Source organism: Crocodylus siamensis, chromosome 4 (assembly GCF_052110815.1).
Source record: "Crocodylus siamensis isolate JL-2025a chromosome 4, ASM5211081v1, whole genome shotgun sequence".
In the NCBI taxonomy this organism is placed as follows: Eukaryota; Metazoa; Chordata; order Crocodylia; family Crocodylidae; genus Crocodylus; species Crocodylus siamensis.
Genome location: NC_143398.1, coordinates 161,096,333 through 161,114,423, shown reverse-complemented (window position 1 = coordinate 161,114,423; position 18,091 = coordinate 161,096,333). Strand labels below are relative to the sequence as shown.

At 47.8% G+C, this 18,091-nt stretch overlaps 1 protein-coding gene across 3 annotated transcripts; it reads right to left on the bottom strand.

The window, feature by feature from the left end:
• Positions 1-1,258: 1,258 nt before the first annotated feature.
• Positions 1,259-17,921, bottom strand: SP2 (Sp2 transcription factor). 3 transcript variants are annotated; one of them, XM_090044622.1, is made up of 8 exons: positions 17,849-17,921; positions 14,757-14,921; positions 8,897-8,973; positions 7,466-8,416; positions 6,481-6,781; positions 3,441-3,615; positions 3,140-3,333; positions 1,259-2,728 (listed from the first exon to the last, which is right to left on the bottom strand). In XM_090044622.1, exons 3-8 carry the CDS (start codon positions 8,957-8,959, stop codon positions 2,631-2,633), a joined length of 1,782 nt encoding a protein of 593 aa, XP_089900748.1. In that variant the 5' UTR covers positions 8,960-8,973; positions 14,757-14,921; positions 17,849-17,921; the 3' UTR covers positions 1,259-2,630. The 3 variants fall into 3 exon arrangements, with proteins under 3 accessions (XP_089900748.1, XP_089900747.1, XP_089900749.1); XM_090044621.1 differs by lacking the exon at positions 14,757-14,921; XM_090044623.1 differs by lacking the exons at positions 1,259-2,728; positions 3,140-3,333; positions 14,757-14,921 and adding an exon at positions 4,066-4,166 and having other exon boundaries at positions 3,450-3,615.
• Positions 17,922-18,091: the final 170 nt, after the last annotated feature.

The window sequence follows — 18,091 nt, the reverse complement described above, 5'->3', positions numbered from 1 at the left end:
CATGCCATTGTTTTCAGTTTCTGAGCTCCTAGCCTTTTTAGATAAGTTGCTGTATTTTTCTCCTACCCAGAGCTGGTGAATGAGGTGTGGCCTTAAAGCTCTGGAGACTGAAAGCATTTGGGTAATGATGACAGAACATGGAGAGCAGCAGGCCTTCTGCTATGCAACCCCACTGTACTGCAGGTTTGGAGGGGGAACTCAGGCTCCAGCCCCTCCTTTCCATTTTGGATTAAGACTGACGAGTGGAGAGTATTGCAAAAGGGCTTCTTGCCACATGGAAGCTTGTTTGTAAGGAATCACCAAGTCATGGTACAAGGTTGGGCAGGTCAGTGTAAAGCTCATCTCATCTCCAGACAGAGGGACTTGCAGACCCACAACTAAGGCTGGATGTAATGCCAGAAGGCTTTTAGGCCAGTGTGTGTCTGCTGGGAGGTGTGATGATAAGCAGCTCTGAAAGATGAAAGCTAACAGGTTACTAACTGGGAGACCTTGCCTACACTCAGAAATGAGTTTGCAATAGGTGCGGCACAAGCTTAGAATGCAACATAACTCTGTTTGGGGACAGTCTTGTTAACATAATACAAGCAGCACCATATTGGGTCACACCAATGGTCCATCTAGCCCTCTATCCTGTCTCTGATAGTGACAAGAGAAAATATGTGTGGAGCATGTCTGGTATAATCCATACCCTTCTTGGTACCCACCATCATTGGTTTAGAGGTGCCAGAGGACACACCCTTGACTGTTCTGTTTAATAGGTATTAATGGTTCTATCATCCATGAATTTGTCTAGTCCCTTTTTGAATCTGGCCATGCTATCTGCCTCTAAAACCTCCTGTGGTGAATTCCATGAGTTGCTGCATACACTAGTCTGAAAACTGTCTGTGCAGGGAGTTATTCTGAAACAGCAACTTCAGAATGACTCACTGTGTAGAAAAAGCTCTAGACCCCTTGAGGACAAGGACTGTTGACATTATGTACAGCTCTTAGCACGATGAGGCTAAATGCAAGTAAATTAATATGGTCCATGGGGTGAAGCACTGACCTAGTGGGCTCTATTCCTATGTCCTTCTCTACCTTGGTCTTGTCTACATAGCAGCCTATGTAAGCTCCTCAGAGCAGAGAGTCTTTATGGGTCTATAGCTCTATGGAACTCTCTAGCTGCTAGTTATACAAACAACTGACCAGCCCCACTAATCAAGCACTCCATGATTCCTCACAGCAACAGTTGTTCTTGCTTACCAGACACCACGCTTCTCAGACAAAGGATCCTTGGGTTCAAATGCTGTGCTGGGTTTGCTGCTGGTGACTAAATTTATTTAGCAAGAAAAAAGAAAAGCCTCTTGGCTGACTCCATGCTGGCCAACCAGTTACATAGTTAATAAAGAATAACAGATCCGTCACCTAATTCATAAAACATACCTCAAGCAGTTACAACTAAAAAATAAAGTGGATTTGTTTTTAATTTAAAAGCTCAAAAATAACAGTTCATATGTTTTTTGAAACATGTAGGAACCACAAAAGCAATATAGTCTATGATACAATATACACTATACACAGTTGGGATGGGGGGGTTCTGTATCAAGGGTGATTGACAGTTTCAAGATTTGAAGTGAAATGCCATGCCACTTGGAAGTGAAAAGAGAGGGGGGAGGGGAATATATATATATATAGATATCTATCTATCTATCTATCTATCTATATAGACAGACAGATAGATAGATAGATAGATAGATAGATAGATATCTATATATATAGATGTATATATAAACCAGTGGAGAAAAAAAACCCTCTTCATTATTGTAAAATAAACTTCAGCAGGGAAAGGATCTGAGGAAAAGGGAATGGCAGCTTATTAAAAAGGAGCAATTAAATAAAAATAAAGAAGCACTCACGTTACACAGTGTTCATAATTGGGAACTGGGAGCGTAAGGCAACAATCTCCATAGAAAAAAGGACTTTTTCAAAGGAGTTTATATATATTTATATATATATAGATATTTTTATATATATATATATAGATATTTATAGATATTTATACATTTTAAATATAAAGTAGGAATGTGCTGCAGAATGCCAGGTGGCCTCTTCCAAGCCTGTCCATGGAGTGGTGCCCCCCTCTGTCATGTCAAAGCTTCCCAAGCGCACGGGGGAGGCAGGACTGTCGTGAGAAAGTTTCGATGGTATCCTTGTGCCACTTGCACAAGGCCTGTTTGGAAGGGGTGCCCAGTGCTGCTGGTGGGTCCCCCTCAGCCTGTGGCACAGTGAGAGGTGGTTCTGTTTCTCGTGCCCATGTGAGCATACTCCTTTGGAAACGGAGGTCCCTTCCTCTGCCCCGGTCCTAAGTGCTGTGGCCTGTGCAATCAATGTCCAGGTCTGACATACTCTGTAAGTAGAGGAGCTGGGTTCCCAAGGACTGCGCAGCAGAGTGGATGGCCTCTGTGGAAGGACAACCCCATTGACTCCTTTCCCTGTGCAGACACCTCCACGAGGATGCTGAAACCAGGAGTGGGATGAGGGCTGCCGAGTTCCAGACTGGCCATCTGTGCATTCCCTATGCTGTACCCTTGCAGGAACCCTTCATGAGGGACTTAACGGGCCAGCAGGTAGCCCCACTTCTGTCACTGGCCCTACAAGTTCTTGACCAGGTGGGTTTTATAGTGCTTCGTCAGGTGGTCGCTTCTCATGAAGCGCTTCTGGCACTGGGCACACTCAAAACGCTTGTCACCTGTCAGGGGAGTGGGGAACAAGAGCTATGGTCAGTGCCTGGATGCCCAGTGCTGGCTGCTGCTGAAAAGCAGGCCCCTGGCATGCCCCACAGCACTGAAGACTTAAATGCTTCACCCTTCAACGTACCCATGAAACTGCCTGCTTCATACCCAGAAGATGACACCTAGGTGATAGCCCTTTCCAAGGCCCAGACCTCCTTCCCCTTGGACAGACAACAGAAGGTCATGCTAGGCTGGGGCAATTTGAAGGCAGCAGAGACCAACCCCATAAGCTTCAGATGCCACCTCCTGATGGCTCCTTCAGCAAAGCAGGAGGTGCATGAGGCAGAAGTACTACCCGGAGTGTTGGACAAGGTATGAGCAAGGGAGAGAGGCAGGTCCACAGAGGGGAAGGGGAGTGGGCTACAGACCTGTATGTGTTCGGGCATGCCGCTGCAGCTCGTCACTGCGTGTGAACCTCTTCCCGCAGAAGACCCAGTTGCAGACGAAAGGTCGCTCGCCTGTGTGCAGGCGTACATGAGCCCGCAGCAGCGAGGTCTTACGAAAGGTCTTGCCACATTCGGGGATGTGGCAGATGTGCTTCTTCTTCCCCTGATCCCCAGACCTGGAGGGAGAGGCAGCCAGGGAGTGTTACCCTCAGTGACAGTGCAGGAGGGGAGGGGAAGGAGGGAGGTCTGAGCCTTTTCCTGCTCCCCTCCCCAGCCCACTCACCTTTTCTCCCCATCCTTGCAGTTGGGGCATGTACATGCCATGCGCCTCCTCTTCTCCCCAGGCTGGATCTCACCAGATAGCGCCTGCTCCATCTGCAGCTGGATCTGGGTGGGGCTCAGGCCACTAATGGTCAGGTTGTTGCCAGACACGTTTTGGACTGTCAGCTGCTGCTGGCCTGTGGATAAGAAGCAGAGGGATAGAGGTATTCAAGATGTTCCTTGGTGCCTCCTCCAAGACCCCCCACCCTCCACGAGGAGATGCAGACACCTTACTACTGGTGCTGTCCACATTCCTCTCTCCTCAGGCTCCTCATGCAGGCTATGCAGCAATACAAGGAAAGGATACCACTGTGATGCCTAAAGGTGCTCCCAGGCTTCCTGTCCTGCCTCCTCTGTGCCACCCCAGCATGCAGCCTCACAATGGCCCCGGAACTCCCCCCACTCCCATGGTGCTGCCCCTTTAAGGGGCGGATAAGTCCCCTTTTTTTTTTTCTGAATATACTGTGCGGTTTTTCAAAGTTTTCTATTTAACCCTTTGGGGTGGGGAATGATTGGAAAAGGAAACAAAAAAGAAACTTTGAAAAAACGTGCAATATATTTACAAAAAAAAAAACTCGGGAACTTACCCAGAACCCTAAGGTGCCCGCTCCATACTCCGGTGTCAAGGATGTAGGAACCTGGGCCATGCCAGGGCTTTGTGCTAGAGCCAGGGGGAACATGATGGGGGCTGGAAAGAAGAAAACTGCTGTCAATGTTGGTAGAATCGCTCTACTAGGGCCAGGCAGACAACTGAAATCTAACCTCCTCCTGTGTAGCTAAGACAGGCCAGACCAGCCCCTCTCCAGTAGGAGGCCTTTAGCCATTTGTAAAGGTGAGGCAATGCAAAGCTTTCTCCATAGGATGGTCCACACTGACCACGGGGAATTCCCTGCTAGAAGGGAGGTGGAAGCTCCTGATTCTTCAGTGCTTGGCTTCAGCACCAGGACAGCCAACCAAGCAGTTGATCAGGACCCACCACCTATTAACTCATCTCAACTACTGAATGGCTAGCTAGCTTCACTGTCTCAGGGCTGAACTTGAACTGATGACCCCAGAGATGAAAGTTTACCTCCTTCCATTGCCTAGGGTTGGTACTTCCCTGTGCAAACTCTATATCAAAGCGAACAGTGCAGGGGGCTGAACACCTGTCAATGGCCTTTCATTTGCTTGCTTCTCTGAGGACACGGTTTTATGCAAAGAAGCAATAAAAAAATAACAAAAATAATTGAACACAGCAGCTCGCTGAACAACACAGGAACATACTAGCTCATATTTCACACTGACTTAGCTCAGCCAGGCAAGGGAGAACAGCTTCCAACTCAAGAATCCAGCTGGGATTCCTGTCAACTCCTGCTGAGGAAAACTCATTGAACTCCAGCAGGTCTTTCTGAAACGTAGAGCAGAGAAACTTTCCCCAGACATAACTTCCTTTCCTTCTGCTCCCTGAAGCAAAAGCCACTGCATCTGAGCTCTGAAATGCAGATCTCTGCCACTGAAGGCAATGAGTTGATCTGCCACACCAGGAAAGGCAAAGGCTAGCAGCAGTGGAGTGTACCACAGGGGCACTGCTCTTCTTATTCTGCTGTGAGAGAAAGCATCTATGCCAGCACTGCAATCTTGGAACAGGAGGAGTGGTGTGTCTGTGATCTCTCAGTTGTAACTCTATAAGCCTCACAGCTCTCTTTCTACTCCCCATATATGCCCAAAGGCTGCTAGGCTTTTCTTTGCTAGGAAATCCACTTGCCACAAGAAGGCAACACAGGGACTGTGCCAGGACTGTGCCTAGAACTGAACAGCAAAGGAGATAAGTATTACCATGAGTACTTCCCAACAGAAACCATAACACTACAGGATTCACAAGCACTCAGAATTAATTATGGCCTCTTTCTAATCACTAAAGAATGACCAGTTCTTGGAAAATGCTACAGGCCCTGAAAGCATTTGGCTGATCTCACTACTGGCAATGCATTTGCAGTATGCTTCCCACATGATTTTAGTAACTGACAGATCACACCCCACTAGCATTTTTTAAAAATTGAAGCTTGACCCCACTTGAAAGGTGGGATCCCAGGCTTCTTGGGCCTAGAAGTCACAGGGGTCTAAGCACTCATTCTTTTCTCGTTAGCTGCTGGTTAAAACAATGTGGGAGCTAAAGGGCAAAAGAAATCAGGAAGAAATCTCAGTGAAGTTCCTGCTACAGTTCAGCTAGAAACAAAGCAGGAATTCCAGCTCCCCAGAACATTTGCTTCTTGTCCTGAGAGGTAAGAGAAAAATGGGAGCTATCCTTGTTACCTGCCTCCAACCCAGCTCTGGTCCAGGAATGAGTAGAGCAAGACCTGGATCTGAAACACCTGTAACTATCAATCCTTGCCTTGATTAACTTTGTTGCTTAGCAAGGCTATGAAGTGCCACTTTTAACAGCAGGGTCTCAGTATAACTAACTAATCTGAAGCAATGCCTTGCTAGGAAGAGACTTGGGCAAGCCTTGCTGCCTAGAAGAGATACAGAGAAACACTCTGGGCTCCCTTGGGATGAAAAGAGCTACAGAAGTGTAAGGGCCCCATGGATTGCCTTATGAGTTTTATATCTGGTTTTTGTGCTATTAGCTAGGGCAGAGGGAACCAACCTTTTTGGCAGGCATGCCACAAATTAGCCTTGCACCATCCCCAAGTACCACTCTGACCCCCTTCCTCTACCTGATCTGTTTTATTTTCTGCTCCCTGCTCTGTGCTCCCTGCCTCATCTACTGTTCTGCTTTCTTCTTCCTCCCCTGCACTACCTGCCCAATCTGCTACTTTGCTTTGTTCTCCCTGGTCCCTCTCTGATCTTCCACGTGCCACACACAGAAGCTACCTTTGCCACTTGTGACACCTGTGCTGCAGGTTGGCTACCTCTGAGCTAGGAGACGCACGGCCTCTCCAGAACATTAAAGCTCTAGGAACTCCATCTGTTCCATCTCTCCCCATTACCATCCAGCTCCCAATCAGATCCCCAGTACCCACCTCCAGTATTGGTGATGGTGACAGGTACGCCTTGGACTTGAACGCCATTAATGTTAATAGTCTGCATAGCCTGGGCAGCAGCTGCCAGCTGAGCTGCGTTCAAGCTGATGATGCCCCCAGCAGGAGCAATCTTTGGCAGGGTGCGCTCTTTGCGAGTGGCTGGTTTTTTGCTACTTCCTCCTGTCTGGGAACTGCGGGATACAGGGCTGCTGCAGGTGGTGACAGATGGGGCCACTGTCATGGCTGGGGCTTCTTGGAGCAGCACGGTCTGCAGCTCACCCGATGGTGTTTTGAAATAGATCTGAAGGGAGGGAGAGTCAGGGTTCAGACCAGCCATAGCTTTGTGAGAGTACAGAGATGGTCCCACCAAACCCATGGGGCCAGAGCAATGGCCTTTGAGACCACGATACCCAACGTCATACCTCACTGGAGCAGACTGGACCAGAAGCCTACAATTCATGAGGAGTTAAATGCAATCAACATACCCCTCACATCCAGCATTTTTGGCATTAATATTGTTGTTACCTTCCCAGCATGGTAGTGGCCCTAGATTCTTCAAACTAATTAGTCAAAAGACAGGAGCAGATTAGGTAAAATCAGAAGTCTTGGAAGCATCTGTCAAAAGAAAGGCTTCTAATACACTGGAAAGCATCTACGCTGGTTGCTTGCAACATACTAGTGGTATCAGCCTCTGTCTGTACAACAGACAGACACAAACCCAAAGCTTCTATTGTGACACATCAACTCACTAAGCTTATGAAATATGGAAATCTGGACAGACTGAAAGGAGAAGTTGCCCGGACATTTCAAGAAACAGAACCTCTTGCAGAAAATCTCTGCTTCATGCAATACCCCTCAGCTGCCCTGCCTCATATATACACACATATGTGCAAATGCTCACACACACACACGCACAATGTTGGCATTGAGTCAGTAATCAAAGGTAGAATCTCCCAGACAGTGATGTGTCCACAAGATGCAGTACCTGGGTAGGAGTTGGTTCAGCTGTCTGTATTTGAAAGTTCTGAGAGGACTTCTGAGGGACGGTGGGGAGTGTGGCGGAGGCTGCCTGGACCACTCGCAGGGCCTGCTGGGGAATCTGTACTACCTGCTGCTCTTGCTTGGGTTGGACCACCTGAACCTGCTGGACCATGGCTGGCTGGCCTGAGCCAGGGCTCTGCACGATGAGCAGGTTATTGCCTGCTTGGATGATGTTATCTGCTGTTGTCTCTATCAACACTGTTTCCACTTGCTCAGCCACAGCCATGGCTGTTGTCTGAGCTGGCGACATAGCTTTCTTTCTAGTCTTTTTGCTGGGTTTTGATGGGCTCTCTATTATCTGTGCCTGTGTCCCAGACTCAGAGCTGCTAACCAGGTTGTTCACAGGCAAGGTGAGTGTCACGTTGCTGCCGCTAGTTAACTTGACTACATTGCTTGCGCTCTGCCCTGATGACACCCCTCCCTTGTGTGCTGGAGCAGGCTTGATCGGCACAGGTTTGTGTGCAGAGGAGGAAGGAGCAATGATAGCCTGGTTGGTTCCGGGAATAATCTGAATCTGGTTGGCAAGGTTCTGTTGCACCTGGATGGTCTGGCCTCCTGCAGCCTGGATCTGAGGGACTGTCTGGTACTGGATGTTTGCTGATGACCGGGCCCCTTTGTTGATCATGGTTGGGTTCTGAATGGCAAAAACCAGCTGTCCCCCAGGATATGAGGTCCCAAGCTGAGACCCTTGGATCTGGAAGAGGTTCCCTTTTGACGACAGGATTCCAAGACTGTTCTTACTGGAACCCAGAGGAAGTGGTGCAGGTTTGATTGGGACAAGTTTTCGAGGAGTGGGCTGAGGTGGGGCAGGAGGAGTGACTGCTGCTTCCACTGCTGGAGGACCAATTTTGCTACATGTCGCTGCAAGCAGGGCTAGTGGAGAAGGTTGAGAGTCCTGCAAGAACCAAAGGAGATGGGAATGAGAGACGTGCATTGCAGCAAGGCATCAGATTCAGATGTCAGGTGAGCTATAAAACAAGCCTTTATGGTCCCTGCAAAGCTGTCAGAACCCTGAAATACTGGTACAACTCCATCCTCTGTGTGCATTTGTGACTTTAAAGCATTTTATGTGCATTAGCCACACAGATCCCTTTTGAGAGGGGCTGCTATTACCAAACTCATTAAGCAGACGGGGAAAATGAGGCTCAGAGAGGGGAAATTACTTCTTAAAGACTACAGAGAGAGTCAGTGGCAGGACTGGGAGATGCAGTGTCCAGTGGTGCATTTAAAGAACTGGCCTTCCTCCTAAATCAACATCATCCAACTTTGCAGATAAAGGAGAAAGTTCTGCAGGAGACACTCATCTCGAGGGTGCTGGAAAATGAAATGTGCCCATGACCCTAACAGCACAGCCAGTTCCTGCTTTTGTACACACCTGTGCTGTCGATGCAGCAGGCTGCAGGTATTCACTAGGGCTGACTGCAGCCGTGGCAGCCATACTGTCCTCTGAATCTGCAAGAAGGAAGCACACACAGGAAAAAGTGAGACAATGCTGAAAATAAGAAAGACAACCCCTATGCTTCTGTCACTACCCACGCCTCATCGCTACCCAGGTCTGGCCCCTGCACCCAAATATCACATAATGGCTCTGCCTTCTGGCATCTCACTAACTCAGACATGTCAAGGCCATTTTAGAAGAGCCCAGCAGTGACTTAACTAATGGCTCAATTATACAAAGCGGGACTTCTATATTCTCCTCCAATCAGTTATTTTGGACTTTGCATGTATCTTTGCTAATTTGGGAAGAGAATATGAAGTTGGCATAGCCAACAAACAGCAGCAATAGACTGTATGACACAGGGGAAATAGTAAGGCACCCCTCCTCCCTCCCAATTCTTTACTTGTATTTTAGCAGCAGCAGCAGAATAGACTCCTCAGCTGAGAAGTGGGCCTTCTTCTGCTGGGTGCTGTGTAATCATAGAGGAAGTGACTGATAATCCCTGCTGTTAAATGTCTGCTAATCTAAACAGACTGGGGAGACAATGGATGGGAAGGAGAACAGAGATGTGAAGACCTGTCCCACCTTACACAGCACCTTGGCAGCAGAGATAAGGAGACACCTTGACACCTGCACACCTGCACTTTGTCTAATAGACCTTGCTGCCTCCTACCTGTTGGATTCTAAACCTTGGGAATATCAAATAGGGGTAACATTTCAATAATGAAGAGAAAACCATTCTGGGTCGAGTACTTCAGTGTGGAGCACTTAGAAGTCATGGTGTATATAGAATAATAGGGAATAAAAAAAACTGCTGGAATCACCTTGCTGGTAGTACTAGCCTGGGAAACTGAAAGAACAATGCTACTGTACGCAAGGGCATGGAGGAAATAACAGCTGCAGACCTTCATGCAAAAGGAACACATGGCAGGGAGGATGGTTTCAATAGAGCCAGGGCTGAGGCAGGGGAACAAGTGGAGTTAGAAAAAGAAGAAAGAATAGTCCAGGGGACAGGATGAGGTTGGAATTACAGTGGCAAACACAAAGTGGGGGTGAAGGGGAAGATGGAGCACGCTTTACCTACCCATAAGTGGCATACCTGACTGAAGCATTTAGAGATTATGTTTATTTCTGTCTTCTAAATTAAGACTGCTGAGTTGCTTTAATTTGCAGTGTGTAATAAGTATTTTGGGGCCAAAATACTTGTGTGTTATCTATTTAAACTATTTACTTGTTTAGGACTGGTCATCAATGTTTACAAATGGGTCATGGTACAAAAATATTTGAGAACCACTGGTCTATAGCATGGGTGTCAAACTCATCAGGTCTCATGGGCCTATGCCCCAGACTGGTCTAGAGCACAGCTGGTAGAATGTGCCTGAGACTGGCCTGAAGCACAGCAGCAGCATGGACCCTGGACTAGCCTCCAGAACCATCAGCAATGCTCACCATACTGGCCCCACATTCCCTGTGCAGCATGCAGGGCTGGTCTGGCACGTGCCAAACCTATGCATGGGTCCCAATCTAAGACTCCTGGGCAGCACGAGAGGCCAGACAATAGGGCTCTGAAGGCCAGATATGCCCTGCGGGCCATATCTTTGACACCCCTGCTCTATAGAGTTGGACACAATACTCCTGCTACCTAGCATCCAACCCTGACAAATACTATAATGGCTGGAGGCATCCTGTTTGATAGCCAGGCAGTGATATAGTTAATAGTTTGCATTTAACAGAGAAAATCTGGCTTCTCCATAAAACACCCTCCTGAGTGCAGTGGGACAAATTCACAGATTCTCAGTCCGATGGCCTGCATTGTTCTCCAGACTCCAGCGAGACACCAGTGAATGATGAAGGCTATTATTGCAGGCAGGACAGCTAAAAGATTTCTCTTCTAAAGGCTAAAATACAGGGAAGTCAGGGAAAGACCCTTGGAAATGCTTAGAATTTGCAGGATCTTTTGTCCTAGCCTAGAAAGACATTTTGTGCATGACATTTCCTTTGGCAAGTTCCCCGGTCTCCCTCGCTCACCATTCTTTGTATGGCTCAATAGCATGATAATATTTACCTAGACAACATGCCAGGGAGAGCTTTTCTAAGCCCAAATTCTCTGCATTACAATTGCTGAAAGACAACTGATTTGAAAAGGGGAGTTATGGATGCCTGAGGAATATGGATGTTCGGGTAGCTTTTTAAAATATAAAGACTCAAATCCTGGAAGCTGACAAGAAGACAGTACTGTGATATTTACAGAGATGAACTGGACTGAAGGAGCAATAAGAATGGTTGACAACGAGCTCAAATTGCACGATCGTGAGATTAAACCTCATATGGCTTATAACACAATGTACCAGCCAAAACAATAACTACTGCATAAGCACAGCTAGTAGGTTTTTTGGTGCTCAGCAGGGACCAGCCAAAAAACACAATTTGAAACTGTGCTAGAAAATAATTTTCTGGACTCAGTGTGGGTTAAACTCCAGCATGGGCAGAACTTCCATTTTATTATCTCACTTCTAAAGGGCCCTGCTTGAAGAATTGTAGGGAGGTAAGAGGAGGCAGGAAAGGGGTGCAAAAAATAGGGACCATGGTATTCTATCAAACTCCTCTTGCTCAAAAGGAAGGCTGGGAAGTAGAAGGCAGAGTAGATTTGCACCTTATAGACCAACCAAATTATATATATCACAAGCACAGACAAATGTCAAGTGGAACAAGTTCCACACTCCAAAGTTCATTCCATACGGTGATGATCTTGAAACCACAAAGTGGCTTCAATAAAACATTTTCATTGGTAGGAGCCCTTTGCAGCCAGGATCCCATCTCAAGGGGACAAAGGCAGTAGTGACCTCAGACATCCACTGTAAGAAATACTGTTGTTGCACCAACCCCAACTCAAAGGGGCATCCACACCACAGAAGTATGTGGGTTTTTTATCACGTTAGCTAATGTGTAATAAGAGCTGAGCAAGGAGACAGCAGCACATGGCTTCACGAGCTCAAGAAAATCCTTAGAGAGCCTTTGGTTTTCCTCAACAGGCAATTTAAGCAATACACACACAATAATGCTTTGTACTAGTAATACAAGATCACTAATGCACTAGTTGTAAAAACAACGCACATTTTTTTGCTAGGGAGGACAAGACCTGAAGTGCTTACTGCCCCATAAGCAGGAGAAAACTTTGAAGTCCAAGAAGAGAGTCCTATGCATGCCATGGAGGATCCAACTCCTAGCTTATGGGGAAGGGAAGCATTTAGTTCCAGTATGCTTCACTTTGCTGTTGTGAGCAAAAGCAACCCGTTCACAGTGAAACTGGATTGGGATTTCAATAGCACAATTTTGGGATGACCTAGATATGGGGAGGCAGGTTGTGCTGCAACTTTGCTAGCCAGCTCCAAGCACAATGGTGAAGGATAGAATAGTATCTGTGTGGTCACAGCCTCTGATCCACAGCAGACAAACCAGGGCTGCGGTATCCACACTACCCATGAACTGCACCTAACGTCCCAAGCAGCAACATGGGGGAAGACACTCTAAGTGGGAAGCATGAAACATAACAGCAGGTATTATTTCTATACAACAGGAAACAAGACAAAGGTGAGGCCATGAGGTACACAACACCTCCCCAGCTCTGTCTCCTCAGTTTAAGAAAAAAGAGCAATAATGCATTATTGAAAGGGAACCAGGGCTCTGCAGCCCCTGGGTTCCATGTGGCATCAGGTATATGGCAGCTCAGACCCAGGTGGACAGATCTTGACTAGTGCATTCTTTTCAAGTGCATGGGAAGAGCCACCTATTCAAAGCTACCCCATTGTTCTCCTTAAAATCATTCCTCATGATAACTCCAAAAAAAAATCTGAACACTGGTTAGGGTGAAGCCACTGCCCATTGTGACAACCATGGTCCAGTCACTGTTTCCTTGTGCTTCTCTGTGTTTCCTTGTTCTGCATCCACCTGTAGTCTCTTGGCTTAGAGATGGCTTGCAAGCTTTTTTTTAGAGCAGGGAGAGTCTCTTTGTTCTGCGTTTACACAGTGCTGAGCGGGAGGGGGTGGTGAGGCGAATGCAGACACCTGGCAACTTCATCAAAGTAAGAGTGTTCTATCAATGTGAGGCGTGACAGTAAGAGTCAGTGTATCTCAATGCTTTAGTTAACACAGGAGCCAGTCTTTAGATCTTAATATAGCTCCAGGCCAGAAGGGTTATTTATATATTTCCCAGGCAATTAAACTAATCAAGGAAAATGGACACTTAGTAATGTTGCAATGTCTTCCCTCTCCTTGCTGGACTGGCTGCCCTGTGCTGCCCTGACTGGTCTACAAAAGTAATGTGGGTCACCAGAAACAGAAAACTTCCCTCTGGGCAGTGCACAGCCTTTCACTGGGCAGAGAGAGCAGCAAGAAAACTGAGCTTTCAGGATACAAGCCAAGTCGCCAAGGAGTCTGCCTTCCAAAGGCAGGCAGTTGAGCAGGAGGCAGAGTTCAGGTTCCTTCCAAAGCAAGTGAAGACTTTTTCACAGCCTGCCATGACCAAGTGCATAAATCCCCAGAGTCAGTGTAGAGTCCCAGGAGTCTGGGACATCGTTAGATAGAAAATTATTTGCATCAACTCTTATAAAAGAGAAGCCATTCCCTGTAAGTCACTTGCTCTCACTCACTGCGGCAACTTCTTGGAGACTGAAGTATCAGATGTTTGCACCCAGCTAGCTGGCTGGCCTTTGATGAAAGGACATGTTCTTCCCAGAAAGCCAGAGGCTTGTACAGCTGCCCAAATTCAATGACTGTACCCCCCTTCCCAGCAGAATTAGGGCACTGCTAAGGATTAAGAGCCCTGACTGCAAATAAGAGCAATATTAAGTGCGCCAAAAATGAGAAAGAGCAAGAGCGGGAGAGATTGGCAGACAGACAAGGGGGTGGGATCTACTAATCCATTGAAATAAATTATGCTAATAAATGTAGGGAGACATTCTCTCTCCCTGCATTTGCCATCTGAAGCCCAAGTAAATGTCTCACTAACAGTTTCTGCTGAATGTTTCCTGGCACCAGTTTTATAGTTTGAAGAAGCAGCAAAATATAAATGTATTCTCAGGGCAGTATGGCTGCCTAAACCTAGCTACCAATAGCTCAGGTATCAAACCAATACAAACTTTAGGGACAAGATTGTAATTTATTAGAATATTTGGTTCCTAGTTTATGTTCCTGAGGGCTACCGACCCTTATGACATGCAGAAGCAGCTACCCTTTGGCAACCAGTCATAATTTGTAAATCATTTCATTGTCATTTGCTCTGAGCAACCCATTTATTCACCAAGGGGATGTCGGTGAACAGCTGAGGATCAGTCTGCCTTTCTACAAACCCACAAAGACAGCTGAGTGCCAAACAAAATGTTTGGTGTTTGAAGGGCACTGCTTCATAAACCCAAAATTTCACCAGGCACCCTCTCCCAGCTTGCCATGAGCACCCTTCCATGCAAAAAGTATCTTGCCAGGAGAAAACTGAGCCACACAGCCTGAAATGATACCCTCCTTATCCCTTCCTTTTGCTCCACTGAGAGGATGATGAAAGAAGGATATTTTGAAGAGTGTTGGCTGGAGCACTGGTTCTTTTATCAAGTTATTAGAACAGATACCCTGCGATACTAAAATGGGGCACTATGAACTGGTAAGATACCCTGTTATCTGAAATCTTTAAAAACAGGCAGGCTGATTAAGTCTCAGAGACCATGTCAGTTTGTGACATGTCTGGGGACAACCCAAGACTGGAATCTGAACAATCAAGCTGTAGAACAAGAACGAGAAAACTTACCAATCGCGCCAGGAAATGAGAACCCATTTCCAGCCAGTAGTAATGCCTGTTAGCAGCCAGCTGGAACATTCGCACCAGCACGATTGGTAGGCTTTTTCAGAGGCGGCTCCTTCACTTGTCACAAGAATTTACTTATTTTGAAATTGTGCCATTATCTTCAATAGTCTATAAAAAATATAAAGCGAAGAGTTGTTTTTCTTTCTTCCTAACCATAATTGGCTCTCTATCAGGGAGCTTTCCTCTAATCCAGTGATTCTCAAACTGTTTTAGGCAGCCCACATTAGACTCAAAGCCCCTCTTAAGAAAATGTGAGATCTTATTATTTTTAACTTGCTTCTTAAGTACACAAAAAAAATCACAGAGCAATTCTGCTATTGCAAAGAGGTCAGAAAGCCTACACCAGGTCAGAATGGTTTTGACCCTATGGATTCCTACTGGCAATCTCTGGGTTTATCTTGTTTATCATGTATGCGTTTGCTCACCTAACAGTGCTAATATTGCAGAGCATCTTGCAGCAAATCAGTATTGCAACACTCTGGCTGAGAATCACTGCTCTAGAACTACAACTTTCATTGTAGCAGGAAAAACCTGTGACAGAAGGGCAAATGCTTATAAAAGGCAGCTCTTGATTCTCAGTATCAAAACATGTCCCACATCCTGCTATCTGACTAGCATGGGCAGATTCCTTCACAAAGATACAGTGCCCCATTTCAGTGGCGCATTGTGCAGCTGTCACTGATCTAGTTAACTTAGGTACCCATCTAGCACCATTACTGTAATGTTTGAAATGCCTCGATCTTGAGTATATCTATTCTCACAACCTCCCTGTGAATTAAAGAGGCACTGTCTCAATTTGATAGATGTGGCAGAGAAAAGCTGAATGACTGAACCAGGTCATACTGGAAGCTCGTGGCACAGTTTTGACCCCACGTTAGTACCCTAATGCCTGGAAAGTCCTTTCTACCTGCCTAGAGCTGACTAAGCCCAAATCAGACCACTGCTTTAGCTATCATGGTCCCATTCCTACTGAGGACAAAGACCAAGAAAGAAAACTATATTAAACTGTCTCACAGTCAAACAACTGAAGGATAGCAGAAGAACCTACCTCTCTTACAGTGTCAGAAAGACAATTTTACTGAGGTCAGAGAGCAGATTCAGAAAACTCAAAAAGATCAATTAAAACCACAAGTCAATGCAGGGAGAAATCCTTTTTATTACTCAGATGATACCCTCCAGAATGCTTATTTATTATTTGCTTCATGCCAACAAGATACTCAGTACTCTATCTACTTCAGTAGTAAGCACACAGTTTGTGAGCAGAGATCTGGCTCTACATTCTGAGGGGCACAATTCAGGCTTGACAAGAAAAAGGGGTCATGGCCAGGTGGCAGGGAGAAGGAGCAGCAGCAACAGGGAACTTCATGTGTGTTCCAGGCTGACTGATGGGGAGAAGTGGCAGTGGCAGCTAGCAGGTCCTAGCACAAGCCTGCGTCAGACCCAAGCTGGCCTGCCAGTAAAAAAACAAGACTAGCTACTGCCTTATACTATTAAAACTTGTAAAAAGTTACAGAAAAATAATTGTCCTGTGTGTTTATGTTGTATGCATCGAAGGATACATGTTTTATTTTCACTCTTTTCCTATGCAGGCAACTAGCAGAGGAGAAACAAAACTGACAGACACCAGGGCCTAAAGGGACCGCTACAATCAATTACCCTGATGTCCTGCATAACTTAAGTGGTTTCTTCATCAAGCTCTAATTTCTAGTTGAGCTGCAGCATCTCTTCAAGAAAGATATCCAGCCCAGATTCATTAGACCTAAAAGCGATGGATAGTTCACCGCAACCCCAGGTAAGTTGTTCCAAAGGCTCACTAATCCTCGCTGCAAAGACAGATGCTCTTCACTCTGACCTATTACTTATCCTTTACTGCTAGTTTTATTAATGAATACACCTCTACCAATATCCCCAAAGGACACGGAAAAGTCTGCCCACTTCTATACATGTGAAACTTCAGTGATTCACAGAGGATTACAAAGAAAAATAGATTATCCATTTGAAAGCCCCCATCCCTTGAATATTCTCACGATCAGGGGTCTCAAACTCATCTGGCTCTGTGGGAGAAAGGAGTGACATGGTACTGGTCCAGGCCCATGCACTGGCCCCACGTTCCAGACCCAGTGTGTCCTGGAGCGACTGGAGTGGGCATCACATTCATCCGGTCCTGCTCCACCTGCTCCCGGCTGGAAGGACCCCTGGGGACTGCAGGGCCGCTCTCCTGTCTCTCATCCATGCACATGTCTGGGTAGTGTCCACTGACTCCTCGGACTCATTCAATGGCCAGCGGGCACTGTCTGGTGCTCTATACTCAGCATCCCTTTGGTGTGCTTGTTATGAACTAAGACCCTCACTCCTGTCCGTTTTGTTTTTTTGTCCCAAGTAATCAGTGATATGCCCTTAGCAGCTCCAATCACCAACAGGGGCTTATAGCTGTCCATGGTGGGCTCAGGCCCCCGGTCAAAAGGCCTATTCCAGTGGCTCCTGGACTTGCCATCTGGAACCACACACGGGGTACCTGGTATTCACTCCCAGAGCCAGAGGCGGCCCTGGGTCCGGGCTGGGCTCCACCTCCCACCCCCTGCTAGAGACGGCATCTCCAGACCGCCAGCTGGAAGGGGTCGGTGAGCAACTGGGAGCCCTGGCTCCTCTCAGAGCTACAGCCGTGCTGGCTCTCGGTGTCCCGCAACTCCTCGCGCCAGGGTCCCCGTGCTGCCAGGGCAGGGCAGGGCAGCACCGCAGCTCCGGCCTTTCCCCACCCCGAGAGCGGGGCGCGAGGAGCAGGCTACCCCACCCCGTACTCGTGCAGCCCCAGGGAGCCGCTCCCGCGCCCGGAAGCGCCGCTGGAGGGGCGGGGCGCGTAGCCCCACGCCCCTTCCGGGTCCCGGTCCCGCCGCCCGGAGCCGCTCCCGCCCCGGCAGCCCCCGCCCCGCCCCCACCCCGGGCCCGCCCGCCCGCGCTGCCGCGACGCCCCGCCCCGCCCCGCACGGCCCCTCCCCCTCTCCCTGCCCGCGACCGCCCGAGCGCGCGGCACAGACCCGGCTGCGGCGCAGGCGGCGGCGGCTCCGACCCCCTCACGGCGCCATCTTCCTCCTCCTCGGCCGCCCGGGCACCACCCTACAGGTCCCGCCCCCTCCGGCGAGGCCTGGCCAATCCGTACCCGAGTCGCGCGCCTGCCCGCCAATGAGAGCCTTGGCTGCTCGGCGCTGGCCAATCCTTTCCCTGATGGACGCCTAAGCCGTCCAGCGGCCCCCCCGTGATGGAATGGCGGCTCCGCCAAT